Source organism: Bos taurus, chromosome 20 (assembly GCF_002263795.3).
Source record: "Bos taurus isolate L1 Dominette 01449 registration number 42190680 breed Hereford chromosome 20, ARS-UCD2.0, whole genome shotgun sequence".
Lineage (NCBI taxonomy): Eukaryota > Metazoa > Chordata > Mammalia > Artiodactyla > Bovidae > Bos > Bos taurus.
Window position 1 is genome coordinate 14,767,967 of NC_037347.1, and position 23,919 is coordinate 14,791,885.

At 39.9% G+C, this 23,919-nt stretch overlaps 1 protein-coding gene across 1 annotated transcript; it reads right to left on the reverse strand.

Annotated features, from left to right (window-relative positions):
* Window positions 1–4: 4 nt before the first annotated feature.
* Window positions 5–22,771, reverse strand: SHISAL2B (shisa like 2B). The gene is made up of 3 exons (NM_001100373.2): window positions 22,418–22,771; window positions 17,828–17,985; window positions 5–204 (listed from the first exon to the last, which is right to left on the reverse strand). The coding sequence occupies exons 1-3, from the start codon at window positions 22,606–22,608 to the stop codon at window positions 68–70; spliced, it is 486 nt and encodes a 161-aa protein (NP_001093843.1). The 5' UTR covers window positions 22,609–22,771; the 3' UTR covers window positions 5–67.
* Between the last annotated feature and the right edge of the window lie 1,148 nt (window positions 22,772–23,919).

Consider the following 23,919-nt stretch of genomic DNA (forward strand, 5'->3'; position numbering starts at 1 on the left):
TGTATTTGAAGTGCACTCTTTATTTTTTTGCTTCATATCCCCAGTGAGCTTTTATAACACAGGATTTTTAACAATAAGCAGTGTTGATCTGTGTCGTATCCATTGTTTTTTCTTGAATTATGTCATCAGCCTCATAGAACGTTTCATTTGTTGAATTTGATGCTGCATTTGAACGGGGGGCTTTGCTTTTTCTATTTGAGTTGCCTGGAAATAAATACACAAAACAAAATGAAATAATTATTTGAACTTATGACATCAAATTTTACTTTAAAATTTGTCCTTAAAAAATAAACTTCTTAGAATATTGGAAATAAGATGTCCTCTAAGCACTGTGGATGAATCATTGCAGAGTTGTTCTTGAGCATTTTCTCCTGAAGGTCAAATAAGGGAAATTTTCAGTAACAAAAGTAAGGATTTCGTTTCCATGCTTACCTTTCTTTCTCTACACTTCCATGAAGGAAACTACACTTTTGATCAGAAGGTAACAATTTCTGAGTTGCTTAGAAAAAGTGTGACTGTCCCTATGCATGAAGTGAACAAAGCTAAAGTCAGTCATAATTTACAACAATCTCAAGGCTTTGCCATTATAATCAATTTAGATGTAACATTTAAAAAGCGCGTGTTTGTTCCACAATCCCATTCACTCAGTTTGTGTAAATGAGCCCAGAATGCTCACGGGTGGAGGACTATGGATCTTTGCTCATCAGAAGTTAGACTAACAAGCTCATAGTGAAGAAATGGGTTATTTTAATCAGTGGACAATGTTAGAAAAATTAAGTGTGAAAATAATATGTAATGTATTTCACCAATATATACAGATTTAAATATATTTTTTAAATTTACAAATATGTGAAAGCAGTGCAAGAAGTCACAGATGGTGCTGTTCACCAACCCCCTGTTGCAAAACCCACAGTCCACTTCACAAGCCACATTTATGTGACCCGTGAGTGGCATGTCCTTTCCTTGGCTTCCTAGATGCCACCTTTCCTCGACTCACTCCGGTGTCACCATCGCTCCTTCCTGGTATCTCTCGTTGGTTCCTTTTCCTCTTCCAGGCATCTTGGGCTGGAGGAGGGCCTGCGATTGGTTCCTGTCGCTGTCTCACTCCCTTATTAGTCTCAATTGCCCCACAGTTTTAAACACTATCTCTGCTGATCATCCCCAGATACATATCTCTACTCCATACCTCCCCTGAACTCTAGATTCAACTGCCTAGTTGCCATCTCCACTTGGGTATCTAATAGACATCTCCAACTTAGTCCAAAACTGATATTTGGGGCATTCCCAGAAAGAAAAAAAAAAAAAAGCTTCTTACAGTCTTCATCTTCTCAATTGCTGGCAACTCCATGAGTTTAGTTGCTCAGGCCTAAAACCTCAGTCAGCCTTGCTCCTGTTCTCTCAGCCCCACCACCAATTCATCTGACATCCTGTTGCCTACACTTTTAAAATACACCCAGAATCAGACCACCTTCACAGCTACCACTGTTTGATTTTGAGCACAGCACTCAGAGTAATTTGGAACGTAAAGCACTCAGAACCCTTCATCTCACCCAAGTCTTTATAATGGCCTTCATGTTCTCATACACACACACATTAATATCCCTGACTTCATCTTTTTCTACTTTGCCCTCTCATTCACTCTCACTCTCACCTCTTTGATCAGACTTTCATGAATGTTCTAGCCACGAGACCTTTGCACTGGCTATTCACTCTGGCGTGCTCTTCCCTCAGATTATCTGTATGGTAACTCTTAATTTTAAATCCTTGCTCAAAAGTCACCTTTTCAATGGGACCTAAACACTGTATTTAAAATTACAACCTACATTCCCTCCATCCTATCCCCAATTCCTTCTGCTCTCTACTATTTTTCCCATAGTATTGATCTTCTAATATACTATATAATTTACCTTTTTATTTTATCATTTATTATCTGTCTCCTCTGTCTGAAATATAAGCACCACATGCCAGAGATCTCTGTTTTATTCATTGATGATGCAGGAAAATTGCCTTGCATGTAGCTAGTGTTCAATCAGTTTGTTGAGTGAAATAATAAGATTGAAAGTGTGACACAGTAAAAAGTTATAAAGTTGTAGATTGCACAAGACAAGGCTGAAAGTCAACTGGGAAGAAATGTTTAGAACAAATGATTCATGTGTAATGTAACAGGGACTTACAAATCCATACGTAAGACATTAACACCTCTTAGTTGGTAAAGAGATGGACAAAAGATATACTGCATCTCCACTAGTCAGAAAGACGTGTAAATTCAAAACATTATAATACCATTTTTCATGTCTCAATTAGGAGCAGATTAAAAGTAATCTTTCTTGGCTAAGAATAATCTATATTTACTATATTAGTAATTATATTTCCATCACAAAAATTCAGAAGAAAAGTAATAAAACCATATATGGTACCACTCAAGACCCCACATTTTAAACTTAAGATGCTTTTAATATTAGCCCAGAGAATAATGTCATGCATGTTTCAGGTCAGTGGGCAACATCTGCTAGCTGTAGTGAGACATCATTTTTCAAGACATAAATAATATTGCCCCTTTGAGTGTTGGTCTATGAAATCAACCTGTAGTGGGGGATGTCCTGTTGGGCCCTAGGAAGCTGGGCTAATGGGACAGCCCAATGGGAATGTAAACTGGTACGTTTATTTTTTAAGTCTTGAGTGTTCATACCTTGTGATTTTAACGTGAAGTTCCTAAGGAATCCATGAGAGATAAGCTCTAAAATTTATATATAAAGATACTCACTGGTTATTTTCAATACCAAAAAAATGTAAGTACCTTAACAATAGTAGTGAAGTATGATGCAGTCATTTGATTTGAAAAAAGTGATTTCTAAGAAATTTTTAATTATATTGAATGTCCTGTTAATGTTATATTGAATACAACTTTAAGTGAGAAAAGGTGCGATACTGTCAAGCAATACGATAATAGTTCCTGCTCATGTAGCATTTCCTCATAACAGCTTCTCCCTACTTAAAATCCTTTAGGATCAAATCTGAATTTCTTGTTTAGACGGAGGATCAGCCTTGCTTCCCTCTCCTGGCTCAGCTGGCCCCATCCCCTTCCTCGTATTTGGCATTTCAGACATACAGAAATACTGACTGACAGGCTCCCAGACTTGCCCTGCTTGCTTGCTTGCTTGCTTGCTCTCTGCACCAAGCCTTTGCATGCTTCCAGCTGCCCGGTGTCCCTAACTCTCTTCTTTGCTTGAATAACTCTTACTTATTCTTTAAATTTTAGAAAGTCTGCTCCAAAACTACCTAAAGGAGAAGGGAGACTCACTAGTCAAGAGATTTCACTATTAGAAGTAGCTTTTCTCTACTGTCTGCCGGCTAGTCTGTCTTCTATGACTTTTTCACTTTCCCTCTTTAGATAAGTCTGAGCCTCACCTTTAAGTGAGTTCATAATGCCTGGCTTTGCCTATTTATAAGTAATTTATACGTAGACTGCTCTCTGGAGTCAGTGAGGACATCCTCCACTGTGGGTTGTTAAGGGGCAATGTTATTGGTAAGTTTTGAAGGATAATGTCTCACTCCAGCTCCCAGATCTTACCCATATGCCTGAAACATGCAGCATTCAAAAGTATCGTAAGTTTAAAATGTGGGGCCTACAATAGATGGACTTTATTTCATTACTTCTGAACTCATTCGTGTTAAATAATGTTCTATCTAAACATCCAATCATAATGTTTTGACTATATAATTTGATTTTTAAACAAAAAGATAATTGTTGTAATCACAACATTTTCTAGCCTGGCAAGTAGCTCTTGGCCCAATCAACAAGCAAAATTGTTTTAGATAAATGTAGCTGGGGAAGCTGGCATGAAAATTTGATGACCTGATAGATTCTTGACTATTAGTTGCAAGGTAGACCATAAAGGATATTTGAGATTCAAATGTAACTGCTAAAAACTTAAGTAATGGGATATATATATATATATATATATATATATATAATGTATGTATGTATATCCCATTACCTAAGTTTATATATGTATGTGTATATATACACACACACACACACACATATGTATATACACCCTTGAAACTATTTGCTTTATATACATTTGAAAAATAAAATGTTTGTAGGTTTATTTTTATTGGTTTAGCATCATTTGTATTCTACAGTATCACAGCAGGTAAAGTTTAAAAAGACCAAGGATTTAAAATATAAATTAGTTCCATATTATCTGGGCAGAATTTGTATCTGATATAAGCATTTCTTGTCTTTATTTGTTTATTATTTTTGGCTGTGCTAGGTCTTCGTTGCTAAGCAGGCTTTTCTTTAGTTGCGGAGAGTGGGGGCTACTCTCTAGCTGAGGTACGTGGGCTTCTCATTGCAGGGGCCTCTCTTATTGCAGAGCATGGGCTTAAGTGCGGGCTTCAGCAATTTAGCACATGGACTCAGTGGTTGCAGCTCCCAGGCTCTAGAGCACAGGCTCAGTAGCTGTGACACATGGGCTTAGTTGCTCCATGGTATGTTGCGTCCTCCCGGACCAGGGATCAAACCCATGTCTCCTGCATTGGCAGGCAGATTCTTTACCATTGAACCACCAGAGAAGCCCCTCTTTTCTTTTTGTTGAAGTATGGTTGATTTATATCATGTTAGTTTTAGGCATACAACATAGGGATTTAATATTTTTACAGATTATACTCCATTTAAAGTTATTATAAATATTAGCTATATTCCCTATGCTATACAATATGTCCTTGTCACTTATTTATACATAATAGATTGTACCTCTTACTCCTCTTCCCTCTCCAGCATTTCTTTAAACATCTAAATTTTAACCTTTTAGTGAAAGCCCTGAAAGTCTGAAGACTGTAATGTTGGTTAATTCAAATCCTTCATGTTTCCTAAGCTTTTTACACAGTTGATGCTACTGCTACTGCTAAGTCGCTTCAGTCGTGTCCAACTCTGTGCGACCCCATAGATGGCAGCCCACCAGGCTCCTCCGTCCCTGGGATTCTCCAGGCAAGAACACTGGAGTGGGTTGCCATATCCTTCTCCAATGCATGAAAGTGAAAAGTGAAAGAGAAGTCGCTCAGTCATGTCCGACTCTTATCAACCCCAAGGACTGCAGCCTACCAGGCTCCTCCGTCCATGGGATTTTCCAGGCAAGAGTACTGGAGTGGGGTGCCACTGCCTTCTCCAAATTCCTAATATTCTAGTGAGACATTCAAGATGGTTTTTCAACCATCTTTCACATAAAAGGGTTTTTTGCTTTTTATGAGGATTAAACTCAGAAAGTTAATTCCTTAATTTGAGCTTCTCTCTAGGAATCCCTTAGTCTGGGGTTCTCTCTTAAGCCATCTCAGGAGCTGTCAGCTTGTTTCCATTATGTTTTTTTCTGGAAACAACCGAAAGAATTTATCTAACCTGTCTACTGCCCTCTTGAGATTTAAAGGCTTGCAAAACACATTCCAGCATTATAGATTTTCCTTTGTCTAGGACTTGTAAAAACCCCCTGTTCCCCAGCCCTGGTTCATTATGTCCTTGGCTACTGGATCCTTTTAACCAATGCAGGTACAAAGATAACTTCTTAGACTGGCTCCTTAAGGGCAGGCAGTTCCACTAGCCAAACTGATTTGCTACATGAGAAAATAAAAGATTTGATATAAACACCATACTGACATCATTTGAAGCAAGAACTTTGATTAGGAAGTCAACACCCTGGTGTTCCCTCTCTTCCTGCAGCTTGTGTGTGTGTGTGCTATGTCGCTTCAATCATGTCTGACTCTGCAATGCTATGGACTGAAGCCTGCCAGCCTCCTCTGTCCATGGGATTTCCCAGGCAAGAATACTGGAGTGGGTTGCCATTTCTTCCTCCAGGGGATCTTCCTGACCCAGGGGTCAAACCTGCACCTTCTAAAAGTCAAAGGTGCTTTCAATGTATATCCCTCTGGTAAGTTGGAGAAGGAAATGGCAACCCACTCCAGGGGGTCTGGGGGTCGCACAGAGTCGGACATGACTGAAGCTACTTTGCAAGTTAGAGTAATTGGGCATATTATGGAAAAAAACAACTGCAGTTAAGTGGGGCTGTGCTTGTAGTGATATCAGAGTCCAGCTAACTGCATCCCTTTGGAATGATTTTAAAAGAGAGACGAGAAAAAATCTTATTTTTCCTAGTTTTCCTTTAATAAACAGAAACTACTTTCTTAACCAACAAAGAGATAAAACCAGCTGCCTCTTCTGTCACAAGGTCACAACATGGATTAAATTTTAAATAAGAAATCTGTAATACCACTGGGCTCTCAAGGGACTTGTTAACACATAAAGGATTTTTCTTATTTAATTTCTTCTTTTCTTTACCTGAGTGCAGACTACAAAGATCCAACATCCCTGTGCTCTCCTGAGTTGATACTAGTTGTCCTTTCTGCTGCTCATGTCCCATTTTTATTCTTTTCTTCAGTCTGGTCAACAGCTCTAAATCTCAACCTTCCTTTAATCCTACGCCTCTCAGCCCATCATTTAAATTAAAGCTTTGGCCTTTGCCAAAATTTAAATTCAGTTCATCAAGCAAATCAAATTCACCATTTAAATAAAATTCATCAAAATCTTTCCACTTATCCTCATCACAAACTAGGCCAATTTTTTTTTTTTTTTCTACAATAGTTCAATTTTACATTCATTTTCAGAACCATTCCTCAGAGGTCCATTTATCCTGAAACTTTTCTGTGAACTCTGCTTTTTCGTGCCATTTGAAAATATCAAAAGAATGCTGGGCCCCACTGCAGGTCTTTATCTTCAGGCTATCCGGCAGGACTGTAATTAAGCTTTTCTGCCACTGTCTTTGACCTCCCAGCTTCTGCATTACCAATCTGCTGCCCTGTAGCAGCCTCAGTGACAAATCAGCTGACTCACCTTACTGTTTACTGGAAATCTCTCCCACCCGACTCATCTTGCATTTTCTTCTAGTGGAAACAAGCAATTTTAAATTTGCACCCTAAAGGTGTTTTTTATTTACGAGGGGACATTTTTCCCTTCAAATTTAATACAATGCACAGACCGGAGAACTGGATCTGAGAAAAATGGTGGAAGTGAGCAAAATTTGCCTAGTGGTCTATTGACCTCTCCCTTCTTCAATGCTCTGCCTTCCCCTGGAGGACACATATGTATCTCATGAAAATACAGTTAACAATTCATTGTGAAAAAAATCTTAGACTTGCTCCAACAACAGTTAATGAATTCAGTTCTCTCCAGAAATGTTTTTTCTACCCTATTTTTTCCACAATTGGACTTTTTTTTCTTTTCTGCATTGTTGGATTTTTTTCAACCATAGATGACTGGTATAGTTCACAAAAGAATTTAGATTTATTATTATTAAATATAATTATTATTAGATATAATAAACAGATTTATATTAAATCTTTTAAATGAATTTTCAAAATGAGAGATTGGCTTCTATTTTGCTAATTGGTTCCAATATCAGCCAGCACTGCCTAACCCTGGTCCCTGAGGAGGACTCACAATTGCTAAAAGTAGCAGTAACTCTACTGAGCAATTTGATTTTCTACATTCTAGGAGCAAAAGAGTTGCAGGAAATTCCGGATTCATTATTTTCAGTAGAAAGGTCCCTTCAGGAGACACAACTGTCCTTTTCTGCCATTGAGTTCAAATTACCTCATCTTTTACTGAGGTCACAGTGAGTTCTTAAAATCTCTTTGAAACAAAGAATAGTATTTAAAAATAATTTGGCATCATAATTAGTAAGTGTTCTGAGCAGAATTTGGTTGAAGTATTAAGGCTACTAAGAAAAATAGCTTGCAAAGTTACCTATAAATTTAGTACAACCCATCAAAATACCACTTGATTTTTACGGACCTGACGGTGTGATTCAGAGGTTTACTTAGAATACTGAACATTACAGAAGAAGCCAGGAAATTTTGAAAAATCATAATGGGAAAGAAGAGAAAGTCGTGCCTAATCAGATATTAAACCATCAGTCAGTTCAGTTCAGTCACTCAGTCGTGTCCCACTCTTTGCGACCCCATGAATCGCAGCACTCCAGGCCTCCCTGTCCATCACCAACTCCCGGAGTTCACCCAGACTCACGTCCATCGAGTCAGTGATGCCATCCAGCCATCTCATCCTCTGTCGTTGCCTTCTTCTCCTGCCCCCAATCCCTCCCAGCATCAGAGTCTTTTCCAATGAGTCAAAGCTTCGCATGAGGTGGCCAAAGTACTGGAGTTTCAGCTTCAGCATCATTCCTTCCAAAGAACACCCAGGACTGATCTTTAGAATGGACTGGTTGGATCTCCCCATATAGCTACAATAATTTTTAAAGTATATTACTGGCTTAAGAATAAACAGACTGATAAGTTTAACAGAACAGAATATCTAAGAACAGATCCCAGTATATATAATAATTTAGTTTATGGCAAAGGTGACATTTTAAATTGACAAGAGAAAAAGATAGATCTCGCAATGAATATTTGGGCAATTGGCACATTATTTGTAAAATAAAAATAAAGGCAAATCCTTACTTCACACTTCACACAAAAATTTAATTCCAGGATTATTAAAGAAATGTATTAGAAGAAAATATAGGTGAATATCTTTATATCTTAGAGTGAGGGAAGAACTTCCTCCTGGAGTAGGAAATGGCAACGCACTCCAGTAGTCTTACATGGAGAATCCCCATGGACAGAGGAGCCTGGCAGGTTGCAGTCCATAGGGTCGCAAGAGTCGGACACGACTGAGCCACTAAGCACACAAGAACTTCCTGACTATGAAACTAAAGGGAAACGACTTCCCTGGTGGTGCATTGGATTAGAGTCTGCCTGCCAATTCAGGAGACAGGGGTTCTGTCCCTGGTCCGAGAAGATCTGACATGCCACAGAGCAACTAAGCCCCTGGGCCACAACTCCTGAGCCCGCGTGCTGCAACTATTGAAGCCTGCGAACCTGGAGCCTGTGCTCCACAACAGGAGAAGTGCCGCAGTGAGAAGTCTGAGCACTGCGGCAAAGAGTAGCCCCTGCTCGCTGCAACTAGAGAAAGCCTACCGGCAGCAACGAAGACCCAGTGCAACCAAAAATACATTAATTAACTTTTTAAAAAAGAAACTAAAGGGAGAAATCACAAAAGGAGAAACATACAGTTGAAAAATTGTCACATATAAAATTAAAAAGGCAACAACTATAAAAAATACATATGTAAAAAAAAAATTAGTTACTGTATGGGAAGTTCCTATAAAGCAAAGAAAAATGAACAACCCCCTAGAAAAATGTGTATAAGAATATGAGCAACAATATACCATAAAAAAATGATAAACATTAAAATTTCTGCCTTCACTCCTAATTAGATAAGTTTAAAAACACTACATGGTTTCCCTCAGTGAAATTAGTAAGATATATATCTTTTGAAATAAAAATACTTGTGAAACAGTGCTTCTCTAGAGGACAGCTAGCAACTTGTATCCAAAGCCTTTTATTTGTACCAAATCTTTGTTCAGCAATTCCATTCCTAGGGATTTATGCTAGGAAAATACTTCAGTGTTCAATGCATATGTATAATATTAGTAGAAAAAAAATGGAAGCTAGTTCCAAGTCAATAATAAAGTATGATATACTCAGACTTTAGTTTCTAAACACCATTCCCAAATAAAATGAACCAGACTTCTTGGAGAAATAGCAGACTTCAGGGCTGGCACAGGAAAAAGGAAAAGTACAGGAGGCTTGAGAACATTTTGTGACAAAGAAAAAAAAAAATGCTCAAAAAATGATGTGCATATTTCAAAAGGATATACGACCCAATTTAAAGGGGCTCCCACAAGCTGAATCTGGGATAATTTATGAATCGGAATAAATAATGATAGTAATAGAGTATTTTAGAATAAAGATCTGAGTCCATACTGATATTAATAAATTAATAGATAAATAGGTGGAAAAGGGAAAGCTCTTCCTTGTAGTAGAATAACAACTAATAAACACAGAAGAAATGATGAGGCTAGAAAATCACTATATTATAGCTATCATAATAATCAGAAATTATCTTGTATTTTGAATGAAAACATTTAGTCCAGAACCATGGGTAATAGTTGAAGGAGGAACAGGATGTTCTCATACCTCCCAACAAATTACTTGGTAATGGCAAAAAGTTTCAAAGACAAAGGAAAAAATGATTAAGGAAATATGATAACTAATTATAAGATGTAACTCTGAACTAGATCCTAGATAAGAAAAAAATAGCTACTTAAGGATATTGGCAAAATTTGAATATGAACTACAGATTAGATAATATTACTGTATAACTGTTACATTTCCTGACTTTGATAAATATACTGTGATTACATTAAAAAAATTTCTTGTTCCTAAGAAACATATACTGAAGTATTTATTGTTAAATAGCATGATATCTGCAAATTATTTTCAAATGGTTCAGAAAATATACATCAAAAGAAAGTCAATTTTGAAGGAAATGAGGCACAGTATTAAGAATTAGTAAAGCTGAGAAAAGGTATACTACCTTTTCTATACTTTTCTTGCAACTTTTCTGGAAGTGTGAACTATGTCAAAGTAAAAGAATAAAAATGCATAGCACTCCATCAAAGTACCAGAGAAGGCAATGGCACCCCACTCCAGTGCTCTTGCCTAGAAAATCCCATGGATGGAGGAGCCTGGTGGGCTGCATTCCATGGGGTCGCTACCAGTAGGTCATGACTGAGTGACTTCACTTTCACTTTTCACTTTCATGCATTGGAGAAGGAAATGGCAACACACTCCAGTGTTCTTGCCTGGAGAATCCCAGGGACGGCTGAGCCTGGTGGGCTGCTGTCTATGGGGTCACAGAGTTGGACACGACTGAAGCAACTTAGCAGCAGCAGCCATCAAAGTAATAAAATGGAATCATTAAAAGTGGTGTTTATTGGCAAACACTTATGTCAATATTGTTCACTGGAAAAAAACCCATGTTATAGGATTCATTTTTCCCCATTTTGTTATACATACATGTATCTATAAATACATAGAAAAAAAATCCGTGAAGGATATTCGCCACTGTTAATATCTGTTACCTCTGTGTGGTGTGCTCATGGATGAAGTTACTAGTTTTTCTGTATTTTTTAATTTTCCTAATAAGAAAGTGCATTAAGAGAAAGGTTTTTTTTGTTTGTTTTTTTGTTTGTTTTTGTTTGTTTTCGGGGGGGGGGGCACGTAAGGATACCTTTTAAGAAGAAATATAGCAAACCATTTTGAGCTGGTTCAAATCCTACTTTGCTCACAGGCAGAACAAATAATTGCATATGTGATTGTCAAATTGTTTTGCTGTCTCAGTTTTCTAGATATAATTTCTGTTTCTCTTCTAGACAACCTGTACCTTACTGCTGATTTGTTTACCCTTTTCCATTTATATTGCCTGCTTTTGAAAAAGAGACCATCAAATAATAGGTAATTGGAGTTGTCTATTATTCCTATACAACAATATTATTTTGTGTCAAGCAGCTCTACTCTCTGCTCTTCTCATTTTCATTGAAAACTCTGTTTCTAAGGACCCTCTCCTCGATTCTCCATCACACTTCACAACCCTAGAGTGTCAATGGATACTCAAAACCACAGGATGAATATATTTTATCTTCCAAGAGCATCAATTTTACTCATAAGTGGAAAGGATATGATATTATTGTTAGATAAAACAAGTCATTATATTTGCAATCAAAAATAACCATATTTAAAAAGTGTAATGGGCATCTTCAAATAATTTAAAGCTCATAAAGCAAGCCTTTCCAAGAAAACCTTGGAATTTTGGTGGTACCATTCCTTTGTTATCTACCTTTAAGAATTCTTCAATGGAAAAGTTTGAGAAGCAAGAATCTAACACAATCATCCCTTTAATTACTCTCCCGTTAACCATTAATTCTTCCACAATTTATGCCATGAGTCCTCATCCCAGGAGTGTCTACTCAGAAAGATGTCCTTCACACAGTCAACCTTTGCCCGGAACTCTGTCCTATACAGTACAATTTACAAACCATGGTATTCTTTTAAACATTAGCATTTGATACAGGTGTAACTCAAAACACAAAAGTTAGAAAGAAGGAAAATGATTATGGGACACAGTTTAAAGCCCAATCAATTGCTTAACAATAGTACTTCTGTACCAAGTGAGCCTGGAGGTAGCCAAATTAAACTCTACATGTAGTCAGTACCAGAGACCTGCTATTTTCAGAATCAATTCAAAGAAAGCCTTAAATTGTATACATTAAAAATAATGAACCCCAAGAGAATAAAGATACCTTAAAGAAAAATCTTGGCAAAATAGTCCAAGATTAGACTATTTTAGACTTGGACTATTGTTATAAAACAAAATTCAGCTGAGTGAATATGAAAACCTAGTTGGCTTTATCCAGCAATTCATGGATTGGGAGCATCCCACCTAGCAAGTAGAAGGGGGCTCTGAGATGATGCAGGCAATGAAGGATTTTATAGGAAAAGGGGGATAGGATAAGGAAATCATAAACAAAAGATTTTTTTCTGGTAAAGTCACCCTGTCCTGCAGTTTACCTCACTAGTATTGATCAGGAAATTCCAGACCAATAGGTTTAAAATTTCTCTCCTGGGAGAGACTGAAACTGCAGTTAGGTATAGAGTTTTGGTTTGCTGGTGGGAAGTCCCATGGACGGAGGAGCCTGGTAGGCTGCAGTCCATGGAGTCGCACAGACTGAAGCGACTTAGCAGTAGCAGTTAGCACAAGGTACTCCATTTTGGGCCTGTTTATTCTGTAACACTACAGCCATTTATAGAAACAAACACAAAAAAAGTGCAGCGCCTTAAGTCAGCTTTAGTATATGCACAATCTCAATTCTAAAAATTAAAATAATGGGAGATTATATGTGGAATCTAAAAAGAACTGATACAAATGAATTTACAAAAGAGAAAGAATCCCAGACTTAGAGAAGAAACTTATGGTTGCCAACAGTGGGGAGCGGGGAAGGATGTGAGGAAAGGACAGGGAGTTTGGGATCAACTCTGCTCAGTGTTACGTAACAGCCTGGATGTGAGGGAAGTTTGGGGGAGAATGGATACATGTATATGTGTGGCTGAGTCCCTTTGCTGTTCACCTGAAACTGTCACAACACTGTCAGTCAGTCAGCTTGGTTGTGCTGTGCTTAGTCCCGTCTGACTCTTTGCAACTCCATGGACTATAGACCGCCAAGCTCCTCTGTCCATGAAGATTCTCCAGGCAAGAATACTGGAGTGGGTTGCCATGCCCTCCTCCAGGGGATCTTCCGAACCCAGGGATCAAACCCAGGTCTCCCGCACTGCGGGCGAGTTCTTTACCAGCTGCGCCACCAGGGAAGCCCAAGAATACGGGAGTGGGTAGCCTATCCCTTCTCCAGGGGATCTGCCCAACCCAGGAATCAAACTGGGGTCTCCTGCATTGCAGGCAGATCTTTACCAGCTGAGCTACCAGGGAAGCCCAATCAGCTATACCCCAACACAAAATTAAAATGTTAAAAAAAAAATTAACATAATAGGAGGTTGAGTCTTAAGAACAGATGGTTTTGAAAGGAGTGGTAGGAACTTCCCTGGTGGTCTAGTGGTTAAGACTCCATACTTCCAGTTGGGAAACCAAGATCCCACATGCTGCCTGGCCAAAATTTATTTTTAAAAAACTAAAATTTTTTTTAAAAAAAGGAAGGAGTGGTAACTGGTGAAATCAATTTTTCTCCAAGGTAGTTTTACTTGCTTGATTATTACACAAACATAATATTATGTTCCTAACCTTTAAAGGCATTCCTTAAATGGAATAAAGTCTTGTTTTCTTATGCTGGAACACCGGCATCTATCCCTGGGTGGGAGAATCATTGGAATGAACCATGCATATTTAACAATAGGTACAGCAATGGTTTTTAATTATAACTTTGAAGAGTTACTTTCAAATATAAACTGCTTTCCCTTCCTATTCCAGTAACATTTGAATTACCTATTTTGTTTTCGACTCTCCACTATGTCTTATTTGGTTAATATCAACCAATGGGCCCAAAATCATCTAATTTAAAAGCAGCAGAAGGCAGTATAAAATTTTGCCTTACCAAGAGTAATCACTCAGGAAAAGTGTATTGAATTAATTTGCTGACTTGATAAACTGTTTTTCAGATGATAAACTGTTTTTCAGAGGAGTGGAGTGGGGATAGTTCATTGCAAGCAAATAGCCTCAACTTAATGTGTAAGAAGTACATTGATGGATCTCCTTAGCTGAAGAGCTGTAAGACTACAAGGAGGATCAACAAGCCAACTAATTCTGTCGCTGGGCTCTCAGAGCCAGCTTGAATAAAATTTTGGAGTAGTCCCTGAGATAGATCAGGAAAAAACAATCAGTTTTTATTTAGCACAATGCGTCATACAGAAGAGGCACTCAGTGAATGTTTGATGACTGTAATGGTGACAGTGAACACGCTCCTTTAATCGCCTACAAGTGCAGTGCCACTTCATTAGTTCATTTGCTAAGTGTTCTAGGCGCTGTGTGCTCAGTCACTCAGTCGTGTGCAATTCTTTGTGACCCCATGGGCTGTAGCTTGCTAGGCTCCTCTGTCCATGGAATTTTGGGGGGCATGAATACTGGAGGGGATTGCCATTTCCTTCTCTAGGGGATCTTCCCGACCCAGGGATCAAACTGGTATCTCCTGTGTCTTCTGCATTGGCCGGTGGATTCTTTACCACTGTGCCACTTGGAAAGCCCATTCTAGGCATTAGGGACACATAATGAGCAAGCAAGACAAAAAGTCTTACTTTCCTGGAACTTTCTAGTGGGATAGAGAAAAACTGGACAATGGATAGGTAAAATGTATAGTAAATTAGTGGTAAGTGCTTAGGAGAAAAATAAAGCAGGAAGGGGGCATGATATGCTGAAGTTAAAGATGCAGATTTAGTGATGGGGAAAGGTGACTTAGTAAAGATTTAAAGAAAGTGAAAGTGAGGGAAAAGCATTCCAGAGTACAGAGATGGCATGCGCCAAGGCCCTGAGGCAGGATTTTCAAGGAACAGCAAAGATGCCAAGGTGGCTGGACATAAGATGCAAGAAATAAAGGTGGAAAGGGCAAACCCCCGTACTTCACAGTTAGGGTCCATACATATAGGGCTCCATTCCCATCTATTAAAAGATGGGAAGCAATTAGGATTTTGACCAGAGTAGTGATGTAGCCTGACTCAGGCTCCCTCTGGTTTCTCTTTGGAGAATAGACAGCAGGAGAGAAAGATCAGGGCAGGAAGAGGAGCAATTTGTTTTGAAATGCAGAGTCTGAAATCTCTGGTTTTAACAACCTCCCTAGGTGATTCTTACACACAGTAAAATGTAAGGACTATAAATTGTCTAAGCAATTGAGACAAAAATTGATTTTACTATTTGATTATTTGATAATCACTAGTCCACTGCTTCATGCTGCCTGTGGAGAAACGGAGTCTAAGCCATTGGACTAAATTCAGCTAACAACCTGTCAATTTGGCCATGTAATCTCTAAACAGTGCTTCAGAAAAAGAACTCCAAATGGATCTTGGCTTCTTGCTTTGTGACACAGGGCACCCTTTGACATCCCTACAGAGAAGAAAACTAGAGCTAATGCAGTCATGCAGTGCTGGTGTATTTGAGAAGGTCAAAGAGTATGTACTCCATAAACATAAGTTTCTGGATTCAGCTAAAGTGGGACATACGGGAAGGAAATTTCTAAATTATTTTGAAGAGAGCTTTTCACTTTCTTTAAAACAGAAGTTAGTAAGCACCTGTGTCTTGTTCTAAATATATATATATATTAGATAGATATATATATTAGATATAATATATATATATTAGATATATATATAAATTTAGACTGTATATAATATATACAGTCTAAATTTTTGCTAAATATATTCAATATGTATATCAAAATGAAATTCATGATCACCACTTTTAACATGGAATACCAGAGATGGGAATACCAGACCACCTTACCTGCCTCCTGAGAGATCTGTATGTGGGTTAAGAAGCAACAGTTAGAACCAGACATGGAACAACAGACTGGTTCCAAATTGGGAAAGGAGTACACCAAGGCTGTATAGTGTCACCCTATTTAACTTATATGCAAAGTACATCATGCAAAATGCTGGCCTGGATGAAGTGCAAGCTGGAATCAAGATTGCCAGGAGAAATATCAATAACCTCAGATACGCAGATGATACCACCTTTATGGCAGAAAGAGAAGAACTAAAGAGCCTCTTGATGAAAGTGAAAGAGGACAGTGAAAAAGCTAGCTTAAAACTCAACATTCAAAAAACTAAGATCATGACATCCAGTCCCATCACTTCATGGCAAATAGATGGGAAAAACTGGAAACAGTGACAGACTATTTTTTTGGGCTCCAGAATCACTGCAGATAGTGACTGCAGCCATTAGATTAGAAGACGCTTGCTCCTTGGAAGAAAAGCTATGCTCAACCTGGACAGCATATTAAAAAGCAGAGACATTACTTTGCCACCAAAGTTCCGTATTGTTGGAGAAGACTCTTGAGAGTCCCTTGGGCTGCAAGGAGATCCAACCAATCCATCCTAAAGGAAATCAGTCTTGAATGTTCACTGGAAGGACTGATGCTGAAGCTGAAGCTCCAACACTTTGGCCACCTGATGAACTTGACTCATTTGAAAAGACCCTTATGCTGGGAAAGATTGAAGGCAGGAGAAGAAGGGGTCGACAGAGGATGAGATGGTTGGATGGCATCACTGAGTCGATGGACATGAGTTTAAGCAAGCTCCGGGAGTTGGTGATGGACAGGGAGGCCTGGCATGCTGCAATGCATGGAGTCACAAAGAGTCGGACACAACTGAGCAACTGAACTGACTGAACTGACTTTTAAAATACACTAATAGAAATTTGTATTCACAAAAATTTTATGAGTTCTTTCTGATTGTTTCATAATAATAATGATTAGCGTGTACTGCACTTTATAATTAAGATAACAATGAGACTCAGTTCCAAAAACCTTACGTTTTAACATTTCTAATTTATGGTTGCACTACATACACAAATATACACACACATACACATAGGGCTTAACTAGTTTGTGATCTATTCAAGAACAAAGACTGCCTTTTATTTATTTTTTAATTTCTTTTATCTGCCTCTGAATTCTGCATACGGTGGGCACACAGCTAATGCCTAACTGACCACTGACTAATCAGTTTAGAGCAATGCAATACTGATAATTAATTATCAGATATTTTGTTCCTGCTTATTTGACTTCTTTGGCTCCATCAAAAAACAAAATTAAATAATTGAGGGACACCCAAATAAATTAAAGTGGATTTATTAGATCAATGTATTATTTTTTATGAGAACATTTACATCCTGCCACTATTTTTTCCTTGAGCACAATCTTTCAAAGGTGTTTAATCATTAAGACCTGCTGCTGCTGCTGCAGCTCAGTCGCTTCAGTCGTGTCCGACTCTGTGCGACCCCATAGATGTCAGCCCACCAGGCTCCGCCGTCCTGGGATTCTCCAGGCAAGAACACTGGAGTGGGTTGCCATTTCCTTCTCCAATGCATGAAAGTGAAAAGTGAAAGGGAAGTCACTCAGTCGTGTCCGACCCTCAGCGACCCCATGGACTGCAGCCTTCCAGGCTCCTCCATCCATGGGATTTTCCAGGCAAGAGTACTGGAGTGGGGTGCCATTGCCTTCTCCGATTAAGACCTAATTCAACATAAATTTTTATAAAGACACATAATAAACTGAATTTTCAAAAAGCGTTCATTTTTAAGTGTATAATCTGCCACCCAGGCACAGGTTATTACTTTGAATAGAGTACAGGTAATTGGTTGCAAATAATGGCTACTGATTACCTTCTTGAGTGGAAACAGCCTCTAGGTGTTGAAGTTTAAGGCCAGTGTCTAATCTTTGAGGCTTTGTATACAGAAATAAGTAGCAAAGAACACAGACGCTGATGACAAACGCAAGTAAAACAAGGGCAGCAATTCCCAATCCGATCAGGGCACCGATGCTGAGGAAAACAGAAAAAAAAACATTGTGACTGTCATGCAAACTGGTTTGCACATAAACTAAAGGTTTAAATATTGTTAGTTCTTGTTTCAGTCATTCATAACCAAATTATATTTTACTATAAACAGCATATTATTGAGATCTACAGCTCACCTTCTTCTACCATCAAATTCTTACTGTACTTCTCTATACATTTGTATGTTAATATTACTATAGAATACCACATGAATTCATATTACAGGTAAAAGGTCACACAATTCTCTAGGGATGGTTCAAGAACATCTCAATCCAATAAACCTCTATTATTAATGTATTTTAGGGGAAAGATTAGGTTCACTAATAAAAGATGAATAGAAAAAAATCTGTATGTGTTTAGTATGTTTAGTAGCTCAGTCTTGTCTGACTGTGACCCCATGGACTGTAGCCTTCCAGGCTCCTCTGTCCATGGCATTTCCCAGGCAAGAATACTGGAGCAGAGAGCCATTCCCTTCTCCAGGGGATCTTCCTGACCCAGAGATTTCCTGCACTGCAGGTGGATTCTTTACCATCTGAGCCACCAGGGATCTACTTCTGCAAAAATACTGAAACGAATGCTTGCCAAAAGTGTAGAACTTTTATTTTGGAGATGTGTATGGGAGTTATCATGTATTAATATACAAAACCATAGCTATTACAAGAGAGAAGAAGGTTTAATTAAAGGAAAGTAATATTTATGGAATTTATATAAAGTTCATGTTCAATCTGAAGTTTTCCTTTCTAAAAGAACATAACACCAATAGCTTCTAGCATTAAGGAAGAAATCTTTGTACTTTTCTCTAAAAATGCATTGCACATCTGATATTTGCTCAGCATTCAGTTTATAATCATTCCTCTTGATACAGTTATGAATAAGGCTAATCATTTGAGAAATAACACAGTTTTCACAAACTGGTGAACTTAATATTTTCAAATGGGAAAAGAAGCTTGGCAAAAAAAGAAAGTTGTCTTTAAAGACTAATATATAAAGACTAATATGTACTTTCATGAGCCCTGTGTGTGTGGGGATGTGTAAAGATATAAAATTAGATTTTAACTGCTCAAGAGCAGATACTTCTGTTGACTTTCCCATAGTAATCTGCACACTTAAAAATGTTTAATAGAGTATTTAGCTTGCAGTTAATGTTTCATAAATGGAAGTAAATGATAAATGACTGATGATTGATCTGTTTGTAGTCACTGAAAAGTTATCACTGAAAAGTAACAATCATTGGAATAGTCATTGAAAAGTAATGGTCTTTTTCTTGATTATCTTCCTGGCCTGCCTGCCTTTCAGCTTCTGCTATTTCCCAGAGATTAGGGCGGTAAAAAATTTGACTTGTTCCAACAGGGAGGGAAGGGAGAATTTGACCAGGGATACTAGGTATGTCACTGCTTTGAGAGGAAGAACAGAATTGAAAACGAAGGGCTAAATTCATCCCACTTACACTTGATGTTAGCAGATAAAGTCTCTTTGCCATTTAGAGGTTCTTTGCCTTCTGAGTCAAAGACATGAAGTCAGACTTCAAAAAATTTTTGTGCTTGTTTATTGCTAATCAGCCCAGTTCCCTTAGCCCTGTACACAAGTGTAGACTAGGTAATTTTCTGGTTAGAGTCAGTATAGAAAGTGAAGTCACTCAGTTGTGTCTAGCTCTTTGCGACCGCATGTACTGTAACCTACCAGGCTCCTCTGTCCATGGGATTTTCCAGGCAAGAGTACTGGAGTGGGTTGCCATTTCCTTCTCCAGGGGATCTTCCTGACCCAGTGATCGAACCTGGGTCTTCCACACTGCAGGCAGACGCTTTAACGTCTGAGTCACCAATGAGAGGCAGAGTCAGTATATAGTTAGACATTTAAATTAGAATTTGCCCTCACTTGGTGCCTGCTTCTGGCAACTACTCTTTCATGCTTGTTTGCACCAAAGCTGACTTTTGTAAATTCTATGTGTCAGGAAGGGTCAGGACTCTACACAGACATATGGGAACATAAGCCACTTAATTAATTATTTGCTTCACAAGGCAGCTAGGAGGCCAGATATCTGGAAAGATTTCTGAAACAAGAACCCAGTTATTAAAAACATCTTCAAACTGAAAAAGTGACTTAGTCAATTAAAAGTAAAATCATCAACTTAACTGAATTCAATGACATAGTATGGGCTTTACATGTATTAATACACACTTTAAAAACCAGGTCACATGATTTGAAGGAAAAATTAAAACAACATGGCACTTCTTTCTGTTATAAAAAGATATTCTTCATAATCCTAACAAACTGTGTCAGTGTCATAGTTCCACTTTCTAGAAATGTTGCTTTATGCATGCAAAATTCCAGATAAAGATGCAGCTCTGGGAATCTCCTAAAATATTCATTTCAATAAATAGCTTACTGAACTCAAGTGTAGCCTTGTGCAACACGTGTTATTTTCCTAGGTCCTGAAGGTTTCCAAAGGGAACCCTTAGAGCTTAGGGATTTATTTATAAGAGGAGAAGGGATGAGAGTGGGGCTGAGAAAAGGGAGAATTATCTTTCCTTCCTAGCACCACAGGGCAGCTTGCTTTTCAATCCCTGAGAAAAGTTCTGTAGCTGCTGTCACATGAATGAATTCTCCGACTCGACAACTTCATTTACCTGGAGGTACACACCCGAACCTTTCTGCAGCAGTTACAGATTCTCAGATGCTAGTGACATTAGGGAAGTTTTTCACAGTTGGACTGTTTTAAATTAGGGGAGAGAGCAAAGAATATGCGGGAACTGAAGCTCTAAATGCTTACCTCCCCACTGTGTTCTCATAGTTTAATAACTAAAGAAGAACCCCAGGATTACATTCCCAACTGATGCCATCAGTCGAAATGATTTTTATATTTCCCAGCAACAGAGCTGCATTGTCAGTGCTGAATGAAGACCCCAGCAAGCTAGTCATTCTTTTGTGCCTTCATAAGCCTTTGCAAGGTTTTCCATCCTCTGCTGCTTCTCACTCTTGAACTATTCAGGGATCTGAAAATCCCAGGCACTTTTCCAATTGAGTCTGACTTAAGAGTTGACAGTCTCTTCTCAGAGGTGCTGACACCCTTATTAACACCTCCAAGGACTCAGAGCTGGGTTACTATGTCATTTTCCAAAAGGCAAGATAATATCCCAGTGCAATACAGAGTTCTTCCCCAAGTAGTAAGGATAAGCTGTCATTATTTTCTGAGATTTTGCCTATTAGGGGACAAGCCTACTTTGTAGTTGGACTTGGTAAGTAGGTATTCCTTTTGAGATTTTTTAGAAGCTTGCAATGCAATTTTTTTTAATGACTTTACTGCTCTAAGAAGTAACATTTAAAGTCATTTGCTGTGGTCTTGGCATGCGTGCCAAGTTCTGGACCATGCTAGGACACTGGGAGAAAAAGTACCCTTCCTCGTCCTTAGCAGAGTCAGCCTCTTTCCCTCTCCTAGACATTAGCTAATCTGTCAGAAACATTTTCTGGTGGTGTGGCAGTTCTTTCCTGTAACCCCAGCACCATGTTCCTTCTCCGGGCACAATGTAAGAATGAAGGTCTAAGTTTTCAATCCTTTGGAGTGGAGGGGAGGGAAAGCCCTTCATAATGAAAGTATCTGTGTGAATACCAATTGAATAAATTAATATTTAATTATTATAAAATTCCCATCATGGGGAAAAGAGGCCAAAAAGACACCACCTTTGAAAGTCCCGTCGTTTTCTAGCAATGGCCAAAGAGCTAAGATGTTGAGAAAGGGGGTGTCCTGCAAAGGTTCTTCGGTGTGTAATCATAGCAACTGAAACTCTTCCTCTCTGTGGATCTCCGGTTCTGTTCGGAGTTAGTATGAGATCAACTGAAAGGGCAAATTATATGTATTTGTGCGCGCCCAAATACATACTCACACTCACTTTTTTTTTTTTTTTAAAGGATACAGCAAATTCCTTCTCAGCTACAGAGAGGCTTAAAATACTCAAATCCTTGGTTAACGCCTTAAAAATGAGTCTCAAAAGAGCCCCTTTCCATTCAAATGCACCAAATACTCAAATCAAAAGGAGAATGAAAACCTCCTCAAGTTATCTGTGAGTCTGTGCCCCGCAGAGCCGCGGACTTGGGACTGGTCCCCGGATGAGGGAGAGAGGAGAGCAGAGCAGTCCGCTCGGTTGCGCCCAGGGCGAGTCGCCTGCGCTGCTTCCGCGCGCGCCTCGCTCTGGTCCCCGGGCATCACAACTCTAGAACCACAGCGCGACCTTCACCCGGACGACGGTGGCCACAAACGGGTTCTCGGCAGGGCCCTCACCCGCCCTTGGGGGCTCCTATCCCCCCACCCCGCGGAGGGATCCGAGCGTGTCGCGAGAACGCGGGCGCGCTCCCTCCTCCCCGCGTGGCACGGCTGGTAGCCTCCCCAGACCCCTGGCCGCAAGCCCCCGGCCCTGCCCACCTGAGGCTCCACATGTAGCTGTGCTTGTAGGGGAAGTAGCTGCCCGGCTCGCTGCAGCAGTACTTGAGGTCGGCGAAGCCGCAGCAGTAGAGGAGGGTGGCCCCCTCGCCGCGCCGGGGGCACTGGAACGGCTCCACGAAGCTGTGGTTGAGGCTGTAGTAGCCGGAGCACACCCGACTGGCCTCGCTCATCGCGGGCGGCTGAGGGCCGGGGGCTCACGAAGCCCCCCGATCTGCCCTGGCTGAACACGTCCCACCCGGCCCGGCCCGAAGACCCCTCCGGCCGGGCTCACCTCCTGCGATCCGGAGCTGACTGCCTGGGCGGTCAGCCGTCGCGCGCCTCTTCTGCTCGCTCGCCTCCCCCTGTCCACATGGTGTCTGGTCGCTTTACTCGCGCTTCTCCCTCCCGCTACTGAGCGGCTCTCTTATCTGCCGATCTCCGGCCCTGTACACTTTCTCCCTCGTGCTTCGTCTGCCTGCTCACTTATCTCCACTTTCCCTCAATTCAGGGAGCCCACCCTGCTCCATGCCAGCAAGAGATCGCCCCTGAAGGAAGCCGGGAGGTGTGGGACCGATTTGCCATCCGGACAGATGCGGCCAAAGGTGTGATTCTGTTTGCCCAGGGACAGGGCAGATGGGTTCCGGGCCAACAGAGCAGGGCTGGGGGAGCGGGGTAGAGGGCGGATCAAGAGGCGCTGAACTACTGTGAGGGGCTGTTGAATAGGACCCTTCTTTTTTCAGAAGTATGTGTAAGACATTAAAACCTACCAATTTAAATATCAAGGGCAAGGGACTTCCTTATGGTCCAGTGGTTGAGAATCCCCCTTTCAATGCAGGGTTCATCCTGCATTGAAAACATTGCAAACAGTTGGAACTCCCCATGGGCCTGCATCCTCAGTCACTCTGTCGTATCCGAGTCTTTGAGATCCCATGGACTGTAGCCCGCCAGGCTCCTCTGTCCCTGGGAATCTCCGGGGCAAGAACACTAGAGTGGGTTGCCCTTTCCTTCTCCAGGAGATCTTCCCGACCTCCAGATCGAACCTGCGATCTCTTAGGCCTCCTGCATCGGCGGGCAGGTTCTTCCCCACTAGCGCCACCTGGGAAGCCCTAGATCCCACTCGCCACGGGGCAACTAAGCCCAAGCACCGCAACCACTGAGCATTCTGTATTAAGTTAAACTGAAAAAGGAAGGAAAGCAAGAGATTGAAGTAAAGAAACTGAGGACTTTTTACAGAGATGGCAGAAAGAGGAGGCAAAGGAAATAGGGAGAGAGGGAGAAACTTCATCCTTTTCTCTTGTTCCTCTTTTTGTTTGGTATTCTCATTTTAGTGATTCATATGTTGACCAAGATTTTAAAAATAACAGTAGTAATGGATGCTTTTGTAATAAGTCAAACAAAACTTTGATGTGTAAAAAGGAAAATATCAATAGCCTTAAAATGGGAGAGAAGGCGACTATTCATAGAATTGCTGAGATAGGACATTGTTCTTTTCTCTTCATTTT

What these genes read in the sequence shown, in the direction of transcription:
- SHISAL2B (NM_001100373.2), bottom strand. Translation starts at nt 22,608, where the DNA reads ATGAGCGAGGCCAGTCGGGTGTGCTCCGGCTACTACAGCCTCAACCAC. An exon ending in AGCTACATGTGGAGCCTCAG is followed by an intron (nt 17,986 to 22,417) that starts GTGGGCAGGGCC and finishes TGTTTTCCTCAG; the next exon opens with CATCGGTGCCCTGATCGGAT. An exon ending in GGCTGTTTCCACTCAAGAAG is followed by an intron (nt 205 to 17,827) that starts GTAATCAGTAGC and finishes ATTTATTTCCAG; the next exon opens with GCAACTCAAATAGAAAAAGC.